The following is a 24,972-nucleotide window of genomic DNA, read 5'->3' as shown; positions in this document are numbered from 1 at the left end:
AGATTCAGAGAGGGAAGAAGAACAGACTGAGGAGGAGGGGAATGGAGGGAAAAAAGTGAAAAAATAATGGCTGCAGTTAAGGGTTTGTAATAAATAGTGGGTGATGGGAAAAGCAGTGAGAAAAAGGAGGGGGGAAGGGGAGTTGGGGGTGCACTGAGGCAGAGATAAATTTGCAATTGAAATTCTTTCCTGAGGAGGAGGAGGGGTGGGTGGGGAGGTGGGGAAAAGATTTGCAATTTTAAACAGCTGCCGACCTACCCTCAGCCGTCTGCATCTCTGCCACAGGCTGGCCCAAAGCTAAGCTCCTTTGGTTTCTAGCTATGAATCAGCTGTGGGTTTTTTTTTTCCAATCCTGGGAAGTAACAGCTTTGGAGAGAGGATTTGGGGCTTAGGTCTTCCTAGTCCTCCTCTGAACTCCTCTGAAGTTTGATCCAGAGTCGTGAGGAGCCAGGGAGAAGGAGCTGGTCGGTGTGATGTCGGAGGGTGAGCCCTTGGGGAGACAGCACCTACCCAGTTCAGCCCTCAGCCACAGGGCCCGGAGAGGCCCCTCTTGCCTGGTCCATTCAAGGTGGGCCCCACTGTGGGGGTGACAGTGGAAGGTCAGAGCCTCACAAACCAGCATACTTAATTATCCCCACCCCCCATCACCACCAAGGATTCTGGAGAAATCCTTTCTCCCACAACTTCAGGGCTGCTGCTTTCTGCTCATCTAGGATAGACTCCCCTCCATCTAATTCCTTTACTTCCCTTTTAGTTCTCCACCCCCCTACCCCACCAATCCCCTCCACCCCTGGCCCAGGTGCTGATTTGCATGTTCATTAGCATGCTGATCCAGCCCCATTCCGAGCTCCGCAATGGTTTGGCTTCACGCCTGGCTAGCCCCCCAGGAGGAGGAGGGAATGGGAAGGGGGCGTGCTGGCTGGATGGGGCCAGACCAAGGACCCAGTCCCAATCAAGGCATCTGGAGGTGCAGGTTAGAAGTAGCCGAAAGAAGGAGAGGCCATACCCCTCATCCTTTCCCTGAAGCACTCTGGCCCGAGCGCTGAAAGTTTAATTATTCGAGATCTGCTGGTATCTCTAATAATTGGAGAGGTTATAGGCGACTTGGGACATTGGGAGAAGTATGGGATGGTGAGGCACGGGGAATTGGGGAGTTTGAAGGAGGGCGGTCAAGATAAAAATGTTGGGAGCAGTGTGGAAGGCTTGGTTCTTCTAGTAAGCTAGAGGGTGCCAGGAATTCTGATTTGTCGACCTGTGGAGGCCCATTTTGCCTGTACTGTGTCTAAAGCACAGTCTGACCGGATGGAGGAGCCCAGGCCACAATTTAGGGTATAGCTCTGCCCCACCAACCCTTTTCTAATTTCACCACCTTGGAGCTGTGTGACCATCAGCAGCTCACTCAACCTCTCTGATTCTTGACTGCCTAATCTATAAAATAAGGTTGTTGTAAGACTAAATGAGAAAATTAATGTAAAGCATTTATCACAGTGCCAGGACCAACCATGGTATATATACCTTAATAGCTATTAGTAATATTATTACTATTATTTACCTTTTTTCTCTCTGGGGAGGAGGCTAATCACATGAAAGCTGTTGTCTTTCAATTGGCCAGGGAAGCTCCCACCAATTCCACATGCTTGTGACCAGAGATGGGTCTGGAAAGCATCTGTGAGCAACATGGTGCCTACAGGCCAGTGGCAATTTCACAGTCACCTCTCTGTCAAGAGGACCTTGACTTAGGGAAATTTCCTCTTCAGGGCTTTGAAAATCTGCAGGTCTTTCCCAGAGCTCCTTCATTCAACAGACATTCCTGACGCTGTAGCAGGCATCGCTGTCAGTGCTGATGACAGAGCAATAAACAAAGCAGAGAGTTCCTGCTCTCATGGAACTTACCTTCTACGTTAGGAGGGAGAAATGAGTAAACCAGGAAACATCAGGCAGGATTAAATCTCTGCAAAAGTCACCTGTGGGGCTGTTTAGCTTCTGTGGAGAGGGAAAGCCTGTGGAAAGAGGCGGGAGATCTGAATGAGGAGCCACAGGCAGGAGTCTGGGGGGAAAGCATTCCAGGCAGTGACCAGCCGGGGCAAGGCTGTAAGGTAGGAATGGTCTTGGTGTGTTTGAGGAACGGAAAGAAGGCCAGTGCGCTGCAGCCAGCCAGGCGGGCGGAGGGCCGGTCACATAGGCCCTTTTGCGGATGGGGAAAGGAGTTTGGATTTTATTCACAGCGCAGTGAGAAATCACTGATGGGTTTAAAGCAGAACACAGTACGACTTACATTTTAAAAGACAATTCTTTATGAGGCCTGAAATTTGCTTTAAAACAATACAGGAAAAGGGGGCAGTGGGTGAGGATACAGATGAGACAAGATTGGCCGTGAGCTGGTGACTGTTGAGGGTTGTGCCTTATATTAATAGGGCTACTTTGACATGTTTGCCAGTTTTCATAATCGAGAGTTAAAGAGATGACAATGGCTTGGGCCCGGATGGTGCTGGTGGAGATGAAGATAAATGAAGGGATACGACACACGTTTGAGAGGTTGCTGTTGAATTGCACATGGGTGGGTGCAAGAGAAAACTTTTAGGTTTTCAGCCTAAGCAACCAGATAAATAGTGGTACCAAATTCTGAGATAGGAAAGAGGGGGAAGAATAAATTCAGGGGGGAAATAAAGAGTTCTGATTTTGGACGTGTTAAGTTTGAAGCCTGTTAGACACCAAGTGAAGCTTCAAGTTAGCAAATGGATACCTGAGTCTGGTGCTCAGGGTGGAGGCTGGAGCTGGAGGATCAGGAGAGTCAACTGCCTGGCTGACGTCTGCCCGACGCTGCGGCCTGACAGTGCCACTCTCTCTGTGTTTCCCCTGCAGTGTACTGGCTGTCACGCTGAAATGAACCCCCAGCATTCCTTCGTCTGCCATGGCCACCCTTAATTCATCCTCTACCGCTGGCACCACCTCCTCCCCTGGGCACAATGCCCCGTCCCCGCCACCGGACACCTCCTCCCCTGGCACCCCCTCTGATCCTGTCACCAAAGATCCCCCTGCTGCCCCCTCCACCTCTGAGAGCATGAGGCCCTCAGAACCAGGGGGGCAGTCCCTGGAGTCGGGCTGTGGCCTCGTCCCACCAAAGGAGATTGGGGAGCCCCAAGGAGAGGCCGGCTGTGGTGGCTTCCCACCAAAGGACCTGGGGGTGGAAGAGGACCAGGAGCAGGAGGAGGAAGGAGGAGAGCTCCCTCCTGTGGACCTAAGCAACCACTTATTCACAGCTGGCAGTGAGGCCTGCCTAGTAGCCAAGCTGCCAGGTGGCAGTGAACTCCTGTTACCAAAGGGCTTCCCCTGGGGCAAGGTGGGCATCAAGGAAGAGCCCAGCCTACCCCACCCGCCCCCCGCACACCTCACTGCCCTTCACATCCAACATGGCTTTGACCCAATCCAAGGCTTTAGCTCTTCTGACCAAATTCTGTCCCATGATACCTCAGCGCCATCTCCGGCCGCCTGTGAGGAAAGGGATGGAGCCTTCTGGAGCTACCAGCTGGCTCCAAACCCACCCGGAGATCCCAAAGATGGCCCCACGGGGAGTAGGGGGGGCGACCACAGGGCACTGTTCTGGCTCTGCCTCCTGTGCCGCCTGGGTTTCAGCCGGCCCCAGGCCTTTATGGGTCACACAGAGTTTCATGGGGTGAAGCTAACCCCTGTTCAACACCAGGGCCTGCTGGGCAACCCAGCCGTGATCCAGGAGGGGGACGAGGGCTGCATGGCCCTCCTAAGCTTCCTGGAACCAAAACAGCCTGCTCACCCCCCTTTAGAAATCCCCGTTGACAGCAGCACAGTGAACCTTGAGGCGAATGTAGCCCTGACTGAGGACGGCCCCCCTGAGGCAGAAGCCCAGGCCCTTGTCCTGCCCACAGAAGAAATCATGGCCCTCAGTCCTCCCTCCCCACCCACAACCCCAGCCACCTGGGACCCGAGCCCAACCCAAGCCAAAGAATTGCCAACGGCAGCAGGCGAGGCAGGGCCAGATTGGTTCCCTGAGGGGCAAGAAGAGGATGGAGGGCTCTGCCCCCCACTCAACCAAAGCTCACCCACCTCCAAGGAGGGGGGCACTCTCTCCGCCCCAGTGGGCTCCCCCGAAGACCCCAGTGACCCACCTCAGCCCTACCGCCTAGCCGACGACTACACCCCAGCCCCTGCAGCCTTCCAGGGCCTCAGCCTGTCCAGTCACATGTCTCTGCTCCACTCGCGCAACTCCTGCAAGACGCTCAAATGTCCCAAGTGCAACTGGCACTACAAGTACCAGCAGACCCTGGATGTGCACATGCGGGAGAAGCATCCCGAGAGCAACAGTCACTGCAGCTACTGCAGCGCCGGGGGGGCTCACCCCCGCCTCGCCCGTGGAGAGAGCTACAACTGTGGCTACAAGCCCTACCGCTGCGATGTCTGCAACTACTCCACCACCACCAAGGGCAATCTCAGCATCCATATGCAGTCTGACAAACACCTGGCCAACCTTCAGGGCTTCCAGGCGGGGCCCAGTGGGCAGGGAAGCTCCCCAGAGGCGTCGCTCCCACCCCCCGCAGGGGACAAGGAGCCCAAGACCAAATCCTCCTGGCAGTGCAAGGTGTGCAGCTATGAGACCAACATCTCGCGCAACCTGCGCATCCACATGACCTCTGAGAAGCACATGCAGAATGTCCTCATGCTCCACCAGGGGCTGCCGCTGGGCCTGCCACCTGGGCTGGTGGGGCCAGGCCCCCCGCCCCCAGCAGGGGCTGCCCCCGCCACCCCCCCTGAACTCTTCCAGTACTTTGGGCCCCAGGCCCTAGGGCAGCCCCAGGCTCCCTTGCCTGGCCCCGGGCTGAGGTCAGACAAGCCCCTGGAAGCCCAGCTGCTTCTCAATGGCTTCCACCACCTTGGAGCACCTGCCCGCAAGTTCCCCGCACCTGGTAAGCTCCCTCTGCCTCCTCTCAGGGCCAACGTCTCTTCCCTGCTCACTCCCCAGGCCCAGCCGCCCACTTAGGTAATCCCAGCGCCCTCAGCACTATCCTCATTTACCTGCCACCTACATTCCTACAGACCGGACAGACCCTGCTCCACTCTTTCCTCAGGCCTCTAATCTGTCTTTGTCCCCTAGCCCCTGGCAGCCTCTCCCCGGACGCCCACCTGCCTCAAAGTCAGCTCCTGAGCTCCTTGTCCGATGGCCTGCCCACCTCGCCACCCCCAGAAGACAGCCCATCCCTGAAGGTTTTCCGTTGCCTCGTGTGCCAGGCCTTCAGCACAGACAACCTGGAGCTGCTGCTGTACCACTGCAGCGTGGGCCGCAGCCTCCCCGAGGCCGAGTGGAAGGAGGTAGCCGGTGACACCCACCGCTGCAAGCTCTGCTGCTATGGCACCCAGCTCAAGGCCAACTTCCAACTCCACCTCAAGACTGACAAACATGCTCAGAAATACCAGCTGGCAGCCCACCTGAGGGAGGGGGGTGGGGCCACAGGCACCCTCTCCCCTGTGCCCCTGGGAGATGGGACTCCTTATGGGTCTGTCCCCACCCTGCACCTGCGCTGCAATATCTGTGACTTTGAGTCCAACAGCAAGGAGAAGATGCAGCTGCATGCCCGGGGCGCGGCCCATGAAGAAAACAGCCAGGTCTATAAGGTGAGAGGGGCAGGAGGGCCGCGCAGAGAGCCTCTGCATAGAGGGAAGTGGAGACAGGACGGAGATGCAGAGTGGGACAGCGATGGGGAACCCAGGGTGGCAGAACTGGAGAAAAAGGCCCACATGGCCCAGGGTCATAAATAGTTTAGAGACAGACGTGGAGAAAGAGACCAAAGGATGGTGGACTCTGAAAAAGTGAATCCAAGACTTTATTCAGCTTTTCTGGTGTTTGCAGCTGGAGGGAGCAGCCTCTGCTCAGTCCATCTTGTCACCAGAAGTTTGACAATGGAACCAGATTTCATTCAAAAACTAGGAGGGAGTCTAGGATTATTAGGAGGAAGAGGAGATGGGGCAGGAAAAGCAGCAATACTCAGATGGCCTTAGGGAAGGGAAGAGGCTGGAGGGTGGAAGGGCTGGGTGGGGCGGGAACCTGCTGCTGGTCAGGTGCCTATGGGGGAGAAGCAAAAGACCCCCGAGATCTGCAGATGTCCGTTCCTTCCGGGCCTGAGCCGCCTTTTTCCTTCTTTCCAGTTTCTGCTGGAGATGGAGGGGGCAACGGCAGGGGCAGAGCTAGGGCTGTTCCGCTGCCTGCTGTGTGCCTGGGAGACGCCCTCCCGCCTGGCTGTGCTGCAGCACCTGCGAGCACCGGCCCACCGAGATGCCCAGGCCCAGAGGCGCCTGCAGCTGCTACACAGTGGCCCGGCGGCCGAGGAAGGGCTCTCAGCTCTTCACAGCATCCTGAGCTTCAGTCATGGGCAGCTCCGGACTCCTGGTGAGGGAGGAGACTGGAGGGAAGGGGCGGGGCAGGGAGGGCAGCTGGCTGGGGAGCCGGGGGGCTGATGAGAAAGTGCTGCAAGGAAGGAGGAATGATCTGTGGGCACTCACCAGCAAGTGGGGAGGAGCTGTAAGGGGTGACAGAACTGGATCTCTGGAACAGCGGGGGCTGCGCAGTGAAGAGGTTTGGAGGGAGGAGGGACAGAGAAGGGCAGGGACTTTGCTGGTGGAGAACAGAACAGGAAGAGGTGAAGAGGAATCACCCAGTGATTCCGAATAGTGACAGTGTCCTAGTAATGTCAAGTGGGTGGGGGACAGGAGTTAGTCAGGAAGGAGAGGCAGCAAGATAGACGAGAACAGGCCAGGAATGTCAGACGCTGATGGGAGCTCTGGGCAGGGCCTGAGGCAGAAGGGAAGTGAAGCCCCTGGCAGCTCCCCGGCCCCTTCCTGTCTCCTAGGAGGGCTTCATGAGGGTCCTCCTTAGGCAGCTCAGGTTGTACCAGCAGAAACTGGGAAGAACCCACCAGGTGCCATTGATCCAGAGGGTGCAGAGGTCCCTGAAAGGGCTGCGAGGGGTGGGCAGGGGCGTCCGGGCTACACAGAGGCCAGTGGTGGGTGAGGGTGGGCACGGGCAGCAGGAGCCAGGAACAAGCAGCACTGACTGGCGCTAATTGAATTGCCAATATGCTGGCTGGAGTTAAGTGCCGGAGGGGCCCAGATCAATAGCTAACGATCCTGGCGCAGGGCTGAATGGAGTTAAGGAACTTTAACACTTTAATTAGGCCGCCACCGAAAATAAATTCCTACACATCTGTCAATTCTTACTTGAGCGGTAATCTCCTCTCCCACTTAGACCTGCCGCGTCCTGCTCACCGAAGCTGCTTTCATCCAACCTCACCTTCCTTCTTCAGCACCCCTCCCTCTACATCTCTGGGCCCCTCGCTTCCAGGATCAGTCAAGACAGGGAGCCGAGTTTGGTCCTATATCTGTCACCTACTGTTGGATTTATTTGCTCGTCTTTAAGTAACAGGGGCTGGCCTCACAGGGATGATTTCTAAGGCCCGACATCCTCTGTATTTCCTTTTGTCCTCCCTTGCCTGTTGATTCATCCATCCATTTTTCTCCTTCATTGTGTGGCTGCTTGTCCTGCTTTCCATGGCCTTTGTCTTCCCTTTCCCGACACTTCATCTTTGTAAGCTGACTCACCCCTCGTTCTACACAGGAAAGGCTCCTGTCACCCCTTTAGCTGAGCATCCCACCTCTGAGAAAGATGCCCAGACCAAGACGGAACTGGGTGAGTTGTTCATCGGGTCCGTTTCCCTCCATCCCTTGCCCTCCCCACTCGCCAGTCCTCGTATGTTCTGAGAGGCTAATGAGACGTTGCATTGATCCAGACGCCCAGCAAGGCCTCCTGTGATAGAGGAGCCAAAGTGCTTCAAAGAAAGGGCTCATCAGAGGGAAAGGAGGCAAGAGCCACAGAAGGCTAGGAGCTTCTGTTCTGAGAACCCAGCCTTGGCCATCCCGCTAACCTGGGGTCAGCTCTGCCAAGCCTTCCCTCGCTGTTCTCAGTATTGCTCTGTACTTTCCCGAGATTTCTCCCTTTCCCCAGAGCTCAGCCCTGGGGAAGCTCGGCTACAAATCAGGTCATCTTAAGGGCTGGCCGTCTGTGAAAGGAAGAAGGAGGGCTGTCAGCGTCTCTTAATCTCCTCTCCTTTCATCTTCAGCTTCTGAAGAGGCAGAGAGCAAGACTGGGCCTCCCAGAGACAGTGCGAACCAGACCACGGTCAGAACTGGGGTAACTGGGAAGAGCTGAGGGGGGGTCTAATTTTACTGAGATCTGTTCATATGCTAAAGGCTGACATTCTAATCAGCAGAGCTTTACAGACAGATTTCAGACCAAAGGTAGACCTAATTTTGTCACGCTTGCGACTTATTTCGCTCAGAACACATTTAAGAAATTCCACCTAGGTCCACTTACATATTTCAGCACCAACACGGGGCAGAGCTGGCCCACAGGGGCAGAATATAGAGGGAGATGACAGGCATTTGAGGGAAAGGTGATGAGAGAAACTGTACTGAGGACAGGAAAGATTTGGAGGTAGGCAGAGGGAAGAGGGGAGGAAAGATAAAAAAAAAAAAAAAGTAGAGAAAGGCAAAAACAACAAACTAGCGGCCGCCCAGGTCTTTATTCCTGTTAGGAGCAGAAAGACAGCTAGACATGGATGTTCGTCTCCTACAGAAAGCCCTGAGCCTGGATGGAACCGTCCTGGCACCTCCTTCCTGGGGGCAGAGGCACCAACCCAGATGATTCACACCGATGGCCAGCCCTGAAAATCTCCGTCTCCAGGACTCAGGCCTCTGCCTGACCTAGGCAGGCCCCAGGAGTAGTTCAGCTCTGTGGCCTGAACCTGTTGATTCTGAGAGGACTCCCAGCCTTTGGTACCATCCTGCGCCTCACAGCTCTCCAAACTGACTGCGATATGCAGTATTTATTACGATTGCCTTCCTGCAAACTGCTGCAGTGATGGCTTGTGTCCTCAGCTTCCTTTCTTCCTAACTCCTGTCCCAAAAGACCTACTGCAGATGTCTGCTCCTAGGCCCAGGTGCATTCAGACGAGCGTCTGGATACCTTTCCTTTACGGCCATCCCCTCCCTGGCATGTGGGCCTGGACCCCTGGCGAAGGGAGCAGGAGAGGAAGTGAGCCAGGGAGACAAATGCAGGCTGGAGGTCAGGCAGTCAGGTGACTAAGGTGGAAACAGGGGCCTCCTCGACCCCACCCCGGGCTCCACAGCCCCACCCTCCAGAGGTGTGGGCGGGAATGCACCAACAGAGCCAGGCCAGAATTTTCCAGAGCCACTGGGGGAGCTATGGCATTTGTTTATATTAAGAAAAGAGAAAAAAAAAAAAAAAGGAAGGAAAAGAAAAGTGGGAGTTGCTGAGCCTCTGAGGGAGAATGAACTGGCTTCTGGGCAAACAGGTAGGGAGGGCCCCTACTTGAGACACTTAGTTCAGGGATCTTGGGGAGGCAGAGTGGGCAGGGACGAGGGGGCCTCGGGGTCCAGGAAATGTGAGAGGGCAGGGGAGCCGTTTCAGGGAGAAGATACAGCCAGTGTGGGGGTGGGTAAGAAAAGAAAACTAAATCCAGGGGAGGTAGGTACAGGGCCACGCTGTCAGCTGGAGAACTGAGTAGGGTAGCAGAGACCAGGAAAGACAGACCAAGGGAAGCAAGGCGAGCCAGGATGGCGGGACAGGGATGAAAAAGGCAGGACAGCAGCCTGGCGTGGGCCTTTGTTCCAGCCCCTGGGGACGAGGAAGGAGCCAACTTTCAGGACTGTGGCTGGGTGCATGGGGACACCTCGCTACTGGGCTCCCTCTTCCTAAGTGGGGTGTGGGGCACTGTGCTGTGCCCAGGAGCCCAAAGGCTGAGGGACGGTGGGTCCCACCCTTCCCTGATACCCCCTCCACCACCCATGTGCCCGTAGGTATACTGCTGTCCATACTGCAGCTTCCTGAGCCCCGAGTCTGACCAGGTTAGGGCTCACGCACTCTCCCAGCATGCAGTGCAGCCCAAGTACAGGTGCCCGCTGTGCCAGGAGCAGCTGGTGGGCCGGCCTGCCCTGCACTTCCACCTGAGTCACCTTCACAACGTGGTGCCCGAGTGTGTGGAGAAGCTGCTGCTTGTGGTGAGTCCGGGCTGTGGGAGGACCCATCCCGAAGGCCCTGGCAGGGCCGGGCAGGAGGGGAGCCAGAGGCAGGGCTATTGCAAGTGTGTGCACTGGGGAAGGAAACAGCATTTCACAGATGTAAAGGTGGATTTTAGAGTTGGAGGGAACCTCAGAGTGGAGCTTATCTTGCTGCCTTGCTTGCCTGCGAGGAAGCTAAGCATTTCTTTAACTTCTATTAGATCCTGAGAAGAGCTGTTCAACAGCTGGTCCGGGCTGCGAGACAGGAGAGCTGCAGCCCAGGCGCTCTGCTCCGTGGGCAAAACAGACATTAGGTGGGAGGTCTGTCCAGAGACGGGGTGAGAGCCATGGAAAGGGGCCGGGCACAGGCAGAGGAGTAACCAGAGGACAGGGGAGGGTGGGTGGGTTGGGGGGAAGTCACTGGGATTTCTTCCATTACAGGCCACAACTGTAGAGATGCCACTGACGACCAAAGTGCTGCCCGGGCCCACTCTGAGCCCTCTGGGGGATGGCCCAGAGCCCCTGGCTCCCGGGCCGGAGCCTGTACCCAGCAGAGACCAGGCAGCAGGTATGGAAGGGGATGGCAAACCTCCCAAGGTGGCAGGAAAGGGGACCTGGGCTCCACAGACCAAGACGGTCTGAAGGCACCCGAGGCAAGGACCACTTGCCCTAGATAACGAGTGGGTGGTGTCGACCTAAACAACGTTCCCTTCTCATTGCAAACCCTTCTCTCCCCTAGAAGGCCCTCACCTGACCCCAGAAGCCAGTCCCGATCCTCTTCCTGAGCCTCCCCCGCCCTCAGCTGAGGCCCCAGACAAGCCCACAGGAAGCCCTGACCAACCCCCCTCTCCAGCCCCATCTCCAGCCCCTCGGCCTGATGCCCAAGCTGAAGAAATGGCTCCTCCACCCCCCATGGCTGAGGAGGAAGAGGGGCCTGTTGGGGAGCCCCGCCCTGCAGAGCCAGCTCCGGCTGACTCTCGCCACCCTCTGACCTATCGGAAGACCACCAACTTTGCCCTGGACAAGTTTCTGGACCCTGCCCGGCCCTATAAGTGCACTGTGTGCAAGGAGTCCTTCACGCAGAAGAATATCCTCCTGGTCCATTATAACTCCGTCTCCCACCTGCACAAGATGAAGAAGGCTGCCATTGACCCCTCGGGCCCTGCCCGGGGAGAGGCTGGCACGGCGCCTGCCAGCGCTGCTGCCACAGACAAGCCCTTTAAGTGCACCGTCTGCCGAGTCTCCTACAACCAGAGCTCCACCCTGGAGATCCACATGCGCTCGGTTCTACACCAGACTCGCTCTCGGGGGGCCAAGACTGACTCCAAGGCTGAGGGACCAGAGCGCAGCCAAGAAGAGCCCAAAGAAGGCGAGACGGAGGGGGAGGTGGGCACTGAGAAGAAGGGTCCCGACCCCAGTGGCTTCATATCTGGATTGCCCTTCCTGACCCCTCCTCCCCCTCCTTTGGACCTGCACCGATTTCCAGCCCCTCTCTTCACCCCACCCGTCCTGCCCCCCTTCCCTCTGGTGCCCGAATCCCTGCTTAAGCTCCAGCAGCAGCAGCTGCTCCTGCCCTTCTACCTCCATGACCTCAAGGTGGGGCCCAAACTGGCACTGGCTGGGCCTGCGCCCTTGCTGTCCCTGCCAGCGGCCACCCCTCCGCCCCCGCCCCCGCCCCCAAAGGCTGAGCTGGCTGAGCGGGAGTGGGAGCAGCCGGCCATGGCTGAAGAAGGAACAGAGGCAGGGCCAGCCTCACCCCCGCAACCAACGCCCAACGAGGCAGCCCGTACTGCAGCCAAAGCCCTTCTAGAAAACTTCGGCTTTGAGCTGGTGATCCAATACAATGAAGGGAAGCAGGCTGTGCCCCCTCCTCTGACCCCACCCCCACCGGAGGCCCTGGGGGGTGGGGACAAGTTGGCCTGCGGGGCCTGCGGGAAACTCTTCTCCAATATGCTCATCCTCAAGACACACGAGGAGCACGTCCACCGCCGCTTCCTGCCCTTTGAGGCCCTAAGTCGTTATGCTGCTCAGTTTCGAAAGAGCTATGATAGCCTTTACCCAGGCCCCGCAGAGCCCCCCAAACCTCCTGAGGAGTCTCTGGATTCACCTGCTCCCCAACTGGGTCCACCCTTCCTGCTGCCAGAGCCTGAGGCAGGGGGAGCCTGTCCCCCCGAGGAGCGAGGCCGGGCAGGAGGACGCTGGCCGCCTGAGGAGGAAGAGAGCTCCAGAGGGAATCTTCCTCCCCTAGTGCCTGCGGGCCGCCGCTTCTCCAGAACCAAGTTCACAGAGTTCCAGACCCAAGCCCTGCAGTCTTTCTTTGAAACGAGTGCCTACCCCAAGGATGGAGAGGTGGAGCGGCTCGCGAGTCTCTTGGGCCTGGCTAGCCGTGTGGTGGTGGTGTGGTTCCAGAATGCCCGCCAGAAAGCGCGCAAAAATGCCAGCGAGGGGGGGTCTGTGCCAACCACAGGAGGCACTGGGGGAGTGTCCAGCTGCAGGCGCTGCCATGCCACCTTCTCCTGTGTTTTTGAGTTGGTGCGACACCTCAAGAAATGCTATGACGACCAGACCCCTGAGGAGGAGGAAGAGGCAGAGCGAGGGGAAGAGGAAGAAGAGGCAGAGGAAGAAGATGCAGAGGAGGAGCAGGGCCTGGAAGCCCCAGCAGGGCCTGAGGGCCCACCACCAGAACCTGCAGACAGGGGAGAACTGGACCCGGCAGAGGCATCCAAGGCCGGAGGCAAAGAGCCTGAAGGGAGGGCTCCTGTGTCGCCTTCTCCGGCCCACGCCTGTGACCAGTGCGCCACGTCTTTCCCCAGCCAGGACCTGCTGACCAGTCACCGCCGACTACATTTCCTGCCATCTGTGCAGCCCAGCGCTGCCCCCCACCTGCTAGATCTGCCCTTGCTGATGTATGGGGAGCGGAACCCCCTGGTGGCAGGTACGCCGCCAGGGCCAGGGCCACCGCTCAAACGGAAGCATGAGGACGGCAGCCTGTCCCCCACAGGCAGTGAAGCAGGGGGTGGAGGGGAGGGCGAGCCCCCCAGGGACAAGCGCCTGCGCACCACCATCCTGCCCGAGCAGCTGGAGATCCTGTACCGCTGGTACATGCAGGACTCCAACCCCACGCGCAAGATGCTTGACTGTATCTCCGAGGAGGTGGGGCTCAAAAAGCGCGTGGTGCAGGTCTGGTTCCAGAACACCAGAGCCCGGGAGAGGAAAGGCCAGTTTCGAAGCACCCCTGGGGGAGTGCCCACTCCTGCAGTCAAGCCCCCTGTCACACCCACCCCTGCACCCTTTCCCAAGTTCAACCTGTTGCTGGGCAAGGTGGATGATGGGACTGGGAGGGAGGCCCCAAAGAGAGAAGCACCTGCTTTTCCTTACCCGACAGTCACCCCTGCTGCTGGGACCCTGCCTTTCCTGCCATCTGGGAAAGAGGCTATCACCCCAACACCAGAGCCGCCTCTCCCTCTCCCCCCTCCCCCTCCCCCCAGTGAGGACGAGGGCCCAGAGGAACCCGCGAAAGCTTCTCCAGAGAGTGAGGCTTGCAGTCCATCTGCAGGGGATCTAAGTGATTCATCTGCTTCCAGCTTGGCGGAACCAGAGTCCCCTGGAGCTGGAGGGACTAGTGGGGGACCAGGAGGTGGGGCGGGGGTTCCCGATGGAATGGGGCAGCGCCGCTACAGGACCCAGATGAGCAGCCTGCAGCTGAAGATCATGAAAGCCTGCTACGAAGCCTACCGCACCCCCACCATGCAGGAGTGCGAGGTGCTGGGGGAGGAGATTGGGCTGCCCAAGAGAGTCATCCAGGTCTGGTTCCAGAATGCTCGCGCCAAGGAAAAGAAGGCCAGACTGCAGGGCGCAGCAGCTGGCGGGGCTGGGGGCAGCAGTGAGGGCCCCTTGGGAGCCCAGCGCACAGATTGCCCCTACTGTGATGTCAAGTATGATTTCTATGTCTCCTGCCGAGGCCATCTCTTCTCCCGCCAGCACCTCGCCAAGCTGAAGGAGGCCGTCCGGGCCCAGCTGAAGAGTGAAAGCAAGTGCTATGACTTGGCCCCTGCGCCAGAGGCACCCCAGACTCCCAAGGCCCCACCTGCCACCACACCTGCCTCTATGCCCCTTGGGGCTGCCCCAGCCCTGCCTCGCCTGGCCCCAGTGCTTCTGTCCGGCCCAGCTCTGACCCAGCCCCCGCTGAGCAGCTTAGCTCCTTTCACTTCAGGTGAGTGGGAGGTTGGGAGGAGTGGACTTCACAGAGCATTTCCCTCTGACGTGCCCTTTTCCTTCTTGCCTCTTTCCATCTTCAGTCTCCCCCTGTGGCCTTCCTTTGTCTGAGGCTCTTGGGGGAAAGCCGGAGGAGGAAAGGGAGTACGGAGGCTATGTGGCGGGAGTGGGTGAGTGTGAGGCCGGATGAGGGCCAGGAGGGGCTAATCCGTCACCCTTCGTTTTCCCAGGCCCTGCAGCCTCCGCCGGCCTCCGTGGCCTCACCACTTCGGTCCTGCCTGCTACCACTGTGGTCCAGACTGTTGGCCCAGGCTGTCCCTTACCTCAGAGACCTGTGCGCGACCAAACCAACACCTCCACAGCAGGCACCACTGACCCCGCCCCGGGCCCACCTGCTGAGCCCTCTGGGGACAAGGTCTCTGGGGAGAGAAAACCAATTGCAGCTCCCACCAACTCCTCCACGGACGCCCTCAAGAACCTCAAAGCATTGAAGGCCACTGTCCCAGCCCTGTTGGGGGGCCAGTTGCTGCCCTTCCCATTACCCCCTGCCGGGGGGGCCACCCCGCCAGCTGTCTTTGGCCCCCAGTTACAGGGGGCCTACTTTCAACAGCTTTACGGCATGAAGAAGGGGCTATTTCCCATGAACCCCATGATACCTCAGACCCTCATTGGACTGCTCCCCAATGCCCTCCTCCAGCCCCTGCCCCAGCCCCCTGAGCCCACAGCCACGGCGCCGCCGAAGCCTCCAGAACTGCCTGCTCCCGGGGAGGGGGAGGCCGGGGAGGCCGACGAGCTGCCGACCGGCGGTACCGGCATCTCCACCGTGGATGTGACCCACCGCTACCTGTGCCGCCAGTGCAAGATGGCGTTTGACGGGGAGGCCCCGGCCACTGCTCATCAGAGATCCTTCTGCTTCTTTGGGCGGGGCTCCGGGGGTTCTGTGCCCCCGCCACTGCGGGTGCCCATCTGCACCTACCACTGCCTGGCATGTGAGGTGCTGCTGAGCGGGCGTGAAGCCCTGGCCTCCCACCTGCGCTCCTCGGCCCACAGGCGCAAGGCGGCCCCGCCCCCAGGGGGCCCACCCATTACTGTCACCAAGGCCGCCACTGCCACCACGGCAGGTGCCGTGGCTTTTGCCAAAGAGGAAGCAAGATTACCTCACACGGACTCCAACCCTAAAACTACTACTACCTCTACACTTCTAGCTTTATAAACAGATAACCCAAGATCCGGGAGAGGGGAGGGCCTCAGGGCTCCCTCTCTTACTCCAAGGGGTGTTTGGTGGGAGCTCAAATCCCTCCACCCCAGCCCTAGGCTCTGCCCACCTCATGGGAATCTTTCAATTCCCACCCTCAGTGGGCTTCACACACCCCACCTCCAGCAGAGTCCTGCCTCCTCCCCACCCCCTTCCCCAGACACAATGTCCTTTGCGAGTCCTTGCCACGTCTTCACAGACACACGCCCCTCCTTGGTCCTCCTGATTACTCATTCATGTCCGCCCTGCCCACCGCACACAGACTCTGTCCTCGGTTCATCTTCCTACAACCTGTTCCCCAGTGAATTCCCAGTCACCCCTAACTCTTATAAACACACACGCAAATACATGTTCTCCCATGCTGTTCCACTGACTGAGAAAACACCAAAAAAAAAAAAAAAAGAAGAAGAAGAAAGGAAAAAGAAAACCCAGACAAAGAAACAGGAAGGAAAATAAACTGCCACTCCCCCATCTCCTTCCTGCCCCCTTGTCTAGAGCGCCATACCGCTCACAGACTTTCCAAATACCGAGTTGGCTCCCAAGCCCATAAAACTAACCAAACTTTCGGTTGGGTGGGGGGAGTGCTCCCAGCTCATTCTCAGACCCCTCCCTCCCTGCCTGACAGGGGACCCCCTGTGGCCTGGACTCTGGGGATGCTGCCGCCAGGAACCCCTCTGCCAACCCCCACCCTGCACCCCGGGAACTGCAGTAACTTATTCTCAAAGGCTTTAAACACAGAGATCCTCTCAGCAGCCGTGGGCCTGGCCCTTGTCCCAGCCCTGCCATGAGGGGGTCCAGCCTCCGGGACCGGCGCTGCCCACCAACGGCAAATCCAAAGTTCTTTAAAAAAAAAAACAAACTGAGACACACACAACCAAATAAAAAGAGCACGCGCACACATGTGCACAGGAGAGAGATGGAGAGACCAGAGGAATGAACTAAAGAGAAACATAAACTTGGAAAATACAGGAAAAAAAAAATCCTGAAAACTCTCCCATCAAACAAGTGGTTTTTTTCCTGTTTGTGTCACCCCTCTGCCCCTGTCCCATTTTAGAGGTTTCTTTAAACCACCTCATCTTTGGAAGATCAAATGGCTTTAAGTCCTTGCCAGGGGAACAGTGATCATGGAGACAAAGCCCTGCAGCCTTGCCCTGGCTGTGACCAGCCTGGGTGGGAGCTGGTAATGGGGAGAAGAGCCTGGAGACTGGGGAGACACATCCTTGCCCCCTGAATTGAGTATCAGGACAGGTAACCCCCTTATTCCCAGCTGTGAGTTAAGTGTCACCAAAAGTGTCTTGATAGTGCCAGGAGGAAGGGGAGATGGGGCAGTTTGGTTTCTGACTCTTGGGTATGCTTCCCTTTCTCATAGCCAACCCCCATTTCTTCTCACATCTTTTGCAAACCCCCAATCCTATTTCCTTTCTTGGCAGTCCCTTCACATTTTTGGTCACTTCTTAAAGTCTTTGGGGACCCTTGTTCCTCATCTGTGTTCTTCCCCCTTGTTCTCCGCCTGGCCTCTGCTCCCCCAGCCCAAAACCTCCAGTAAGCAGCAGCTGCTGGGGGCACCCCCAAATTAGTCAGGACCTGTCATGAGGCACACGGGGGCCTGGGACTGACTGATGATTGTTGGGGGGTGGGTGGGCAAAGGTGATCACGGAAACACAAGGTGCCTCTTGGATAGGGTGATATCACCAAGGGAACCAACAGAAGAGGAATGATCTGGGAGAGGGTTCCCCACCTCTATCCTAATAGTCTTTGTAAGCATCAGGTGGGAAGTGTGGCAACCCCAAAGCCCAGCTAAAGGGGCACAGGGTGGAAAAGCAGGTGTTTTATTTTAGCAAAGAAAAGCCTGCAAAACTTTCCCAGTCCTGCAGACAGTGTCTCCCACTGCCCTTGCCCCTAAGACCCCCGTTACAAGGAAGTCGGCTTCCAGACTTGCTCCCTTCAGGCATCTTCCACTCGCATTCTACAATTTCATATGCACACACAAATTCAGCCAACCCTGGATTTAGATTTCCCGGTCTCTCCATCACTCTACTCTGTGAACATGTTAATACAGAAGCAGTGGCTTATGTGCAGAAAAGATTGGAGGGGAGAGGGAAAGTGGCTGTCCCTAGTCCCCACACGTTCTGTGAATCTCACTTCTGTTCGCGTTCATCTCTAAAATTAAAAGCTCCAACTCTAGCAAACTGGGGTGGGGTAATTCTGATGATGCCAAAAATGCCAGTTACAAATGCAGGCAGGAGGAGAGAAACTGCCCTACTGTGGTCTTGCTCTTGCTGTCATCTTCCGCCAGCTCTCAGCATCACTCTTGGACCCCTCCCTTCCTATCCTCTTCTCTCTCCTGTTGAAATTCTGTGTATAAAACTATTTTCTTAGCAGCATGTGTATGAAGAAAGAAGCTTTTTCATTCTGTGCTTTCTGGGAATGTGACTTATGTATAAAATTGAAAAAAAATCGAAAAAGAGGAAACGTTTTAAAGAAAACCTTGACGAACATCTGACGTGGGATGATTAGAGGTGTGGTGTCATGCAGTTCAGGGATTTACAGCCAGGATAGGTTGGCTTTCTTTTGAACCATGAATATTTTCACCAGGAGTTACCACAGCCAACAATCCCTCCTCCTCTGGCCCTCCAACACATTCTCTTCCACTGGGATAAGACACCCTAGCCCAGAGATGCCAAGGACATTCACAGCAGTAGGCAGGAACAACTGACCTTACCAGGAACCCTGTGAATTTGGGATGAAACCCCAAGCTGACTCTGCTGACAGGTCAACCAACATGCTTCTGGAGGGTGTGCCATTCTCTGTTCTCCATGGCTGGCAACGCCCCCTACCCCAACCCCTTCCTCAGACTGTCCTCAGCAGCGGCACTCCCGCTATAGAGACGCACAGTGGGCCGTCCCGGCTGGCAGAAGGCCGTGTCAGCACAGCCCTGTGCAGAATGCTGGAGGTGAACGCGCAGCCGCCCAGGCTGCTTCTGTGGAGGACTAACCCCAACTCAAGTGCTGACACAGCAACCTCTACCTTACAGAGCACGCCACAGCCTTCAAGTGAGCCTGAGGCGGTGGCTCCTAAGATTGGTCTTCCCCGGCTTGGGGCAAAGGCCTAGGGTTTTTGACATTCGTGGGCCCTAAAACATCCACATTCTGGTCCACCCTACTGGCCGTCGAAGGCAGGAGATGGAAATAATCTTGGCTATCTTTGCTCTAAATCAGAGTCTGGGTGGGGATGGCTTAAGATACCCAATTCTCAAGTAGGAAAAAAATCAAAGTCTGTAAAATATGAGAAAATCTGAAGCCTTAGTGGCCACCCGGGGCCGAGTCTGCCATAGGGCCAGAAAATGAAACCTGTTCTCCTGAACCTCTAGCCCCTGGAGTGTACTTACAGAAACATATGCAAAAGAACCAAAAAGGCTAATTATTCCAGGTACGGTAGCACCTACCTGCTTAATTCCTTCTATTTGTTCCTTAACCACTTGTAGGGCTTATAGAACAGTTCACTGATTCCCCGAAGCTTTACCACCCTGATCTATTTTAGGACACATTCACTGGTGCACTCATTCACCCCTGTGGAGACATTCACACCTGAAGTATAGAGCTCCGTACATAACTGCGCCAATGAAACGCAAGAAGACGGCAGCAGAACCATGCATAGAGAGCGGCAGGGATACACACAAATCCCAACAGGGATAGGCCCCATGGGCAGACCGAACAAGGAACACGCCCCAGACCCATCGCCTACACTCCCCTCAGCAGAAACACCCTCCAATACATACCAATTTTCTTCTTACAACAGTAGGTAGGGAAAGCTTATAAACAAGGAAGTGTAACCAAGTATCAGGAAAGGTGGCCAAATGTTGGACATTAATCCATGGGGAAAGGACCTTAAATTCCTCTGGAGTGTGACACTAGGGAGGTAGAAGAGAAATCAGGAGGAAACTTATATGCAACACAGGGGTAAGGCCAGGTACTGGGGAGCATTTCCCTTTAGGCTGCGGTGAGAAGCTCAAACCACCAGTGGGGAGCAACAGTGAGACACTTGTCAGCCAAGAGGAGACATTTCTAGAGGAGTGAGTAAGGAACAAAGGCCCCAATACCAAGAAAGCTCTTGCTACAAGAAAAGGTGTAGACCCAGCCTTATGGTCTACAGGATTAGAGCTTGGATACATTGTGGAAAGGTCAGATGAAAGAAAAGGGAGGGAGAGGACGTGTAGAAGACCTAGGCCATCGTTCGAGTTTGAGAAAAGATGGCCAGTGATTCCCAGGGAACATCCCCCAGGGATAGACTACACTTTATGGGAAGAACATGATTGGGTGACAACCCATCCCGTCATTCTCCATCATACAGAGGACTGGGACAGCTGTCCCCACAAAGGATCGGCAAGGGGTAAGTGGCATTATTCCCTGTCAGGAGTCTGAGCCTGGGTTTCTTGCCGCTCCCCAGCCATGAAGAGGTATCTGACTAGAAGGTAGTAGGGAAGCAGGCTGATTATCAGTGCACCAGAAAGAAGGTGAGTGGGAAAGGTGACCCAGGATCTGACTCACACATAATCTGACCCAACCATACACACACTTACACAAACGATGGCTAAAGCACTGAAATGAGTAACCAGCAGGAGCTCAGCACTGCCTCACATCTAGTCGCTCCGATACCCAGGCCTGCATCACGTCTTCTCCACTGAAGGACCTGCGCTGGGCTCACTACTGCGTAGCCCACCAGTGCTTACGGGCCAGCATCATCAGCGACCTGCTCGGCCCTGCACTCTGCTCGCCCCGCTTCCACTACTGGGACCCTGACCTGCCTCCAGAGAGAAGTGTCACTAGCACCCATTCTGTATCGAGCCACAGAATCCACACCAATCTGGACCACAGAGCGACTTCCTGACAGTGCTCGTAACCCGGTGGTTCTCAGTGGTGAGGTTTCAAACACTGTGCAGCCAACCCTCAGAATCTGGGGTGAAAGGAAGAATGAATTTTGAAAGTGTTCCCTAAGGGCGTCTTCTGTGATAATTATTGTCAATGGAAAGCATAGTTCTCACATGTTAAATGTGCCTGATTTGACTCCACGATCGCCCCGTTTTCCTCCTGCCCCCACCTAAAACACACATACATGTCCCTCAACACTGTGCTACAAGGTGATTGCCATCTCTCAGAACAGCGTTTCTCAAGTTTTGTCTACCTGCGTCAGGGTCACCGAGTGCTTGTTTAAAGTGCACATTCCTGGGCCACACCGCAGACTCTCTGACTCAGGGACTCCTGAGGTGAATCTGTGCTCCGAAGCACTCTTTAGGTTCCTCAGCCCCATCCGCATCTGTGACCTGCGCCCACCCCTCCAGCGTCCAGGGCCCCGCCCTGCTGCCCCCGCGCCCCCACCGTGGCCTGGCATCGCCTCAGAGGGTCTGCGCCATTTCCCTCACATCACCCCCACCTCCCACATTTTGGAAATCTGACTGTCTTCCGTTTATGTTGGTTGTTCGTGAACAGGAGAAAAGTTATAAACATTGTCCACTCACCCCCTGGGCTGATGGCCTCACTGCTTTCCCCACTGCTGTGGAAACCACCTCGCTTCTTCGGAAACTTCATTCCACTTTGAGACGCTGAAATCAGAACGCCCCCACTCCAAGCAGTTCCGCCCGGGACGGGCAGTAGCTTTGCTCACCTCTGGGCAGGTCCTATCCCGCATCAGAGCCACCCAGCCTCCTTCGGCCTCACTCAGAGCCAATTCTTCTGCCCAAAGATCTTCCCAGTCGCTGCCCCTCAGTCTCTGGCTACCCAGGAAGCAAGGAGAGGCCCAACCTGCTGGAAGTTCTCCAGATGGAAGCCCAAGGTCCAGTTCCGTGGGACGACCGATGGCACTGCCCCGGCACAGGGCTGGGGTCACCGCAGACCTGGGCATGCTGCTCCTGGGGCCCTTCCTCTCTCCCGGGGCTCGCTGCTGATCTGGGGTCTCCCTTCCAAGGGTGGATTTCAAAGACACGGAAATGTATCCAACTCTAAGTGGGGTGCCATTGAGAAATCCCCAAACACAAAATCTCCTTCAACAGTCTTTCTGGAAAGACAAGCCCGGGTGCTTTTGTCTTCCTAACACCTGCCTACCTCTAGACCTAGAGCACCGCTCCATCTTTCTAGGACTGTTGTTGAATACGGGCCTTTTAACAGGGGAGAAAGAACTGGTTCATCTCAACCACAGCTCAGCCAATCACAAGGCACAAGGCAGAATGAAATACATACAGGCACAAACCACCCCACAACCCAACGGCAAGGCCTGAGGGTCTCTCTTTCTTCCTACTTCTTCCCTTCCAATCTCTTCTGGCACCACCTCTGTGACAACACAGCTGGCTGGCCTCTCTCCAGGATCTCATGTCACCCGCCTAGAATTTTTTCTATCCTTGCTGACCAGAGGTGTATAGTCCACTGGCCTGGAGCTTTGGCTGCGGCTCTCGCCTGAGCCCTGTCCCCTATGCGCCAGCTTCTCTTGGAATAGCTGCTCAAACACTGAATGTGGCACCATCTAAATCTCTTTCTTGGGGGCTGTGAGGGTAGGCGAGTGGCCATCTAGTTGGGAGGAAGGAGGAGCTGGGGCGGGTTGGAGAGTCCTGACTCAGCTCCACTGAGGGGACACCCTCTCATGCTACGCCCTCCCCAGCGCAGAGCTCTGCCTGATGCCTGGATGCCAATGTGTGCCGCCCCCTCTCTCACAGCCGCCAAGTGGCGGTCGTGAGCATGTTTGGCGGCGTTGGGTTTGCCGCAGTGCCAGGATCTGAGACAATGTTCACGTGCCAGTGCAGCATTGCCAAGTGTGGCGGCATCTAGTTGGTTGGGTGCCAAGCAGTAGGACCCAGGTGGTGACAGAGAGATGAAAGAGGGGTGGAGTGGAGGGAAGGGAAGGAGAGGGAGGCCCCAGGGAGAAAATCAGACACCTCACTTGTTAGAGTGGAGTCCAAATGGGATCGCAGAAAGTGCCCTTCCCATTCTAGATCCCAGCTCAGCAAGCAAGCCTCTCCCTCCCCTACTATGCCCGCATAGTAGCATATACAGACCAGGCAAGAGGAGTTGGCCATCTTCAGCAGGAAACTGGCTGGGGGCCAGGCAGGACTGCCAGCCTCTCTATCCTTCTTCCTTGGGTTCTTGGCAATGGCGTACTTTCTCCTTTGTGTCCTCATGCCTCTCTCGGTCTGGTGCGCCACTTCTCATGCCTAAGAGGAAACGGTAAGGAGGTCCTGGCAGAAAAAAGTCTGTTCTCCTAAACAACTCACACACACACACACACACACACACACCCCTCGCCTCCTCCCTTTTCACTCCTGGCACCACCTTACCAACCAGATTGGCAAGAGCCACTGCCATCCTCCCCCATTCCTCACAATGCCAGAGCCTGTGCCAGGCTCCTTGGGCAGTGCCAGCACCCACCCGCCTCACCCGGGTCCCCTGGCCTCTCCTTCAGTGCTCTGACAAAGGGCCAGACTGCCAGCCCCAACGAGCTTTCCCTGGGGAGAAGTGGCACAATCCTCCTCCTGACTCTTCGCTGCTTTCTTGGCACTTCCCTGGCTACTCTCTCCATCACTCTACATTCTCAGACTGGAAGAGGACTAACTACCTCATAGTCCCACCGCTTCTCAGAGCTGAGCTCTAGAGGGACCACAGCACCAGCAACACATCCCCGCGCCCCCCCCCCCCCGCCTCCTGGGGCCCCTGTCTCCACTGCCCCAGCTTAGAGCACCAGCCTGATGGATGTGATGCCAATGACTGCTGGGTACCGAGCCTTCCTCCCAGAGCTCCTGCCGCTGCTCCCCTCCCCATTCACCTCCTTCCATCTCCGCGGGTACAAGGGTGGCAGCTGCAGTGCCAATGCCTGTAAGCTGGCAGCATGAAGCAGCTCATGCACCCTCTTCTGCCCTCCCAGGCCCCAAACTCTCCCCTCCTTCTTCCACTCCATCCCTGTCCTTCTGGTTGGACACTAGACTGGCAACCGCAGTGCCAACCCCCACCCATGCCCAGGAGGCTCACATACAGCAAGCGCTTATGCGTACATGTACATGCGCACACACACACACACATGCACACACATGGCCCCATGAGTGCCAGGCAGCGGTGGCAGACACACAGCAATGCATAGTGACGGGTATACCCGAGGAGGCAGCCAGATTCGGCACCTGATCCAGCACCCATTTGGGATTGGGTGGGTAGGCGGGCGGGCAGGCGGGCGGAGGGGTGATGGAGGCAAACGATGGCCCTAGGTTGGCAGCCGATGGAGCTGGGAGAATGGAGGGAACAGATGCTCTTTGCCCAGCCTCCCTCCCTCTCTCTCCGAGATCAGTGCCAAGCTGGGGGGGATGGGGAGAAGGGAGGGTGGGGGAAGGGTGGCATTTGGAAAGCTGGCAGGCAGGGGGTGGGGGGGAGCTGGGTCCGCCCAGGCTGGGCAGTGCCGGCACTGGCTGCTGCCTCTCCACTCTGCCATCTGTCTCGCTTCTCTCCCCACCCCCTTTCTCTCTCTCTCTCTCCATCCACAACAAAATGAAAAGAGGAAAACAGGGTCTTCATTCTGCCCACCCCCAACCTCTACCAGACCCCCTCTCCTCCTTCCCACAACTCACCACACCACACCACCACCAAGCCATCTGTGCTCTCTCCTCCTGCTCACCTTCTTTCATTCGCCTTCGCCCTCACACCAAAACGGGTGCAATGTTTTAAAATATATACACCTATATATTTTTAAAAGCAACTTAGAAGAAAAACTCTTTTCTTTGGGAATGTCCTGTCCTTCTGAGTCTGGGTCCTCGGTGCCAATGTTTATGGCAGGCAGAGGGAGGGGACCCTGTCCTCAGCTGGTGCCCATGAATCCCATGCCAGGGAGGAGGGGTGGCTGGGGTGGGGTGGGGGTGGGGTGGGGTATCGGGAGAGCGCTCTTCTCTCTGCGCCTGTGGTGGCTTCTTTTTTTTCTCTTCTTCCACTTCCGGAGCAGATTCAAATAGATCTAGAGCCTTCCCCACCCCCAGTTCTCTGGGCCCCTGTGCACTTCTCTCCCTGCTTTTGATTTTATTCCTCGATCACCCTTTCCTTTTTGTGTGTGTGTGTGTGTACGTGTGCGTGCGTGTGTTTGCATCTATGGCGGTGGGCACGGTGCCAGCCACCGCACAGCCATCTGCGATGCCTTCTGCAGCCTCCGCTATTTCTCCCTGCCACCTCCAGCCCCCAACTCCCCTACACCCCAGCTCCCCACCCCCAGTCCCCAATCATTAATTAGCTACTGAATTAATTAAATCGCAAATGCTAATTAACATTCCTAAAGGGCAGGCTGCCAGGCTGGGGGGCGGCAGAGCAGAGGGGAAGTGAAGAGGAGATTGGGAAGGGGGAGGAGGAAGGAGAGCCTGTCTGCTTAGGAGAACGGGGGGAGATGGA

General features: G+C 56.6%; 1 protein-coding gene and 1 long non-coding RNA gene across 4 annotated transcripts in view; one reads left to right on the top strand and one right to left on the bottom strand.

Annotated features, from left to right (window-relative positions):
• The window catches only part of ZFHX2 (zinc finger homeobox 2), a 28,254-nt gene extending 11,828 nt beyond the window's left edge, over positions 1-16,426 (top strand). For 2 of the 3 annotated variants that reach the window (XM_033108372.1, XM_033108370.1), the window contains exons 2-10: positions 2,863-4,937; positions 5,126-5,643; positions 6,175-6,415; positions 7,640-7,711; positions 8,142-8,200; positions 9,901-10,101; positions 10,543-10,669; positions 10,841-14,314; positions 14,547-16,426. In XM_033108372.1, coding sequence (XP_032964263.1) covers positions 2,912-4,937; positions 5,126-5,643; positions 6,175-6,415; positions 7,640-7,711; positions 8,142-8,200; positions 9,901-10,101; positions 10,543-10,669; positions 10,841-14,314; positions 14,547-15,529 — 7,701 coding nt within the window. In that variant the 5' untranslated portion in view covers positions 2,863-2,911 and the 3' untranslated portion in view covers positions 15,530-16,426. Of the gene's footprint in view, positions 1-2,283; positions 4,938-5,125; positions 5,644-6,174; positions 6,416-7,639; positions 7,712-8,141; positions 8,201-9,900; positions 10,102-10,542; positions 10,670-10,840; positions 14,315-14,546 lie in introns of those variants that run through there. The other variant, XM_033108371.1, reaches the window with a different exon arrangement.
• LOC117023522 (uncharacterized) lies at positions 904-24,347 on the bottom strand. Its single transcript, XR_004423224.1, has 3 exons — positions 24,215-24,347; positions 22,614-22,769; positions 904-2,000 (listed from the first exon to the last, which is right to left on the bottom strand). It is a non-coding gene; the product is annotated as an uncharacterized LOC117023522 (long non-coding RNA).
• Between the last annotated feature and the right edge of the window lie 625 nt (positions 24,348-24,972).

Source organism: Rhinolophus ferrumequinum, chromosome 6 (genome assembly GCF_004115265.2).
Source record: "Rhinolophus ferrumequinum isolate MPI-CBG mRhiFer1 chromosome 6, mRhiFer1_v1.p, whole genome shotgun sequence".
Classification (NCBI taxonomy): Eukaryota; Metazoa; Chordata; class Mammalia; order Chiroptera; family Rhinolophidae; genus Rhinolophus; species Rhinolophus ferrumequinum.
This window is presented reverse-complemented; position numbering and strand designations above follow the sequence as displayed.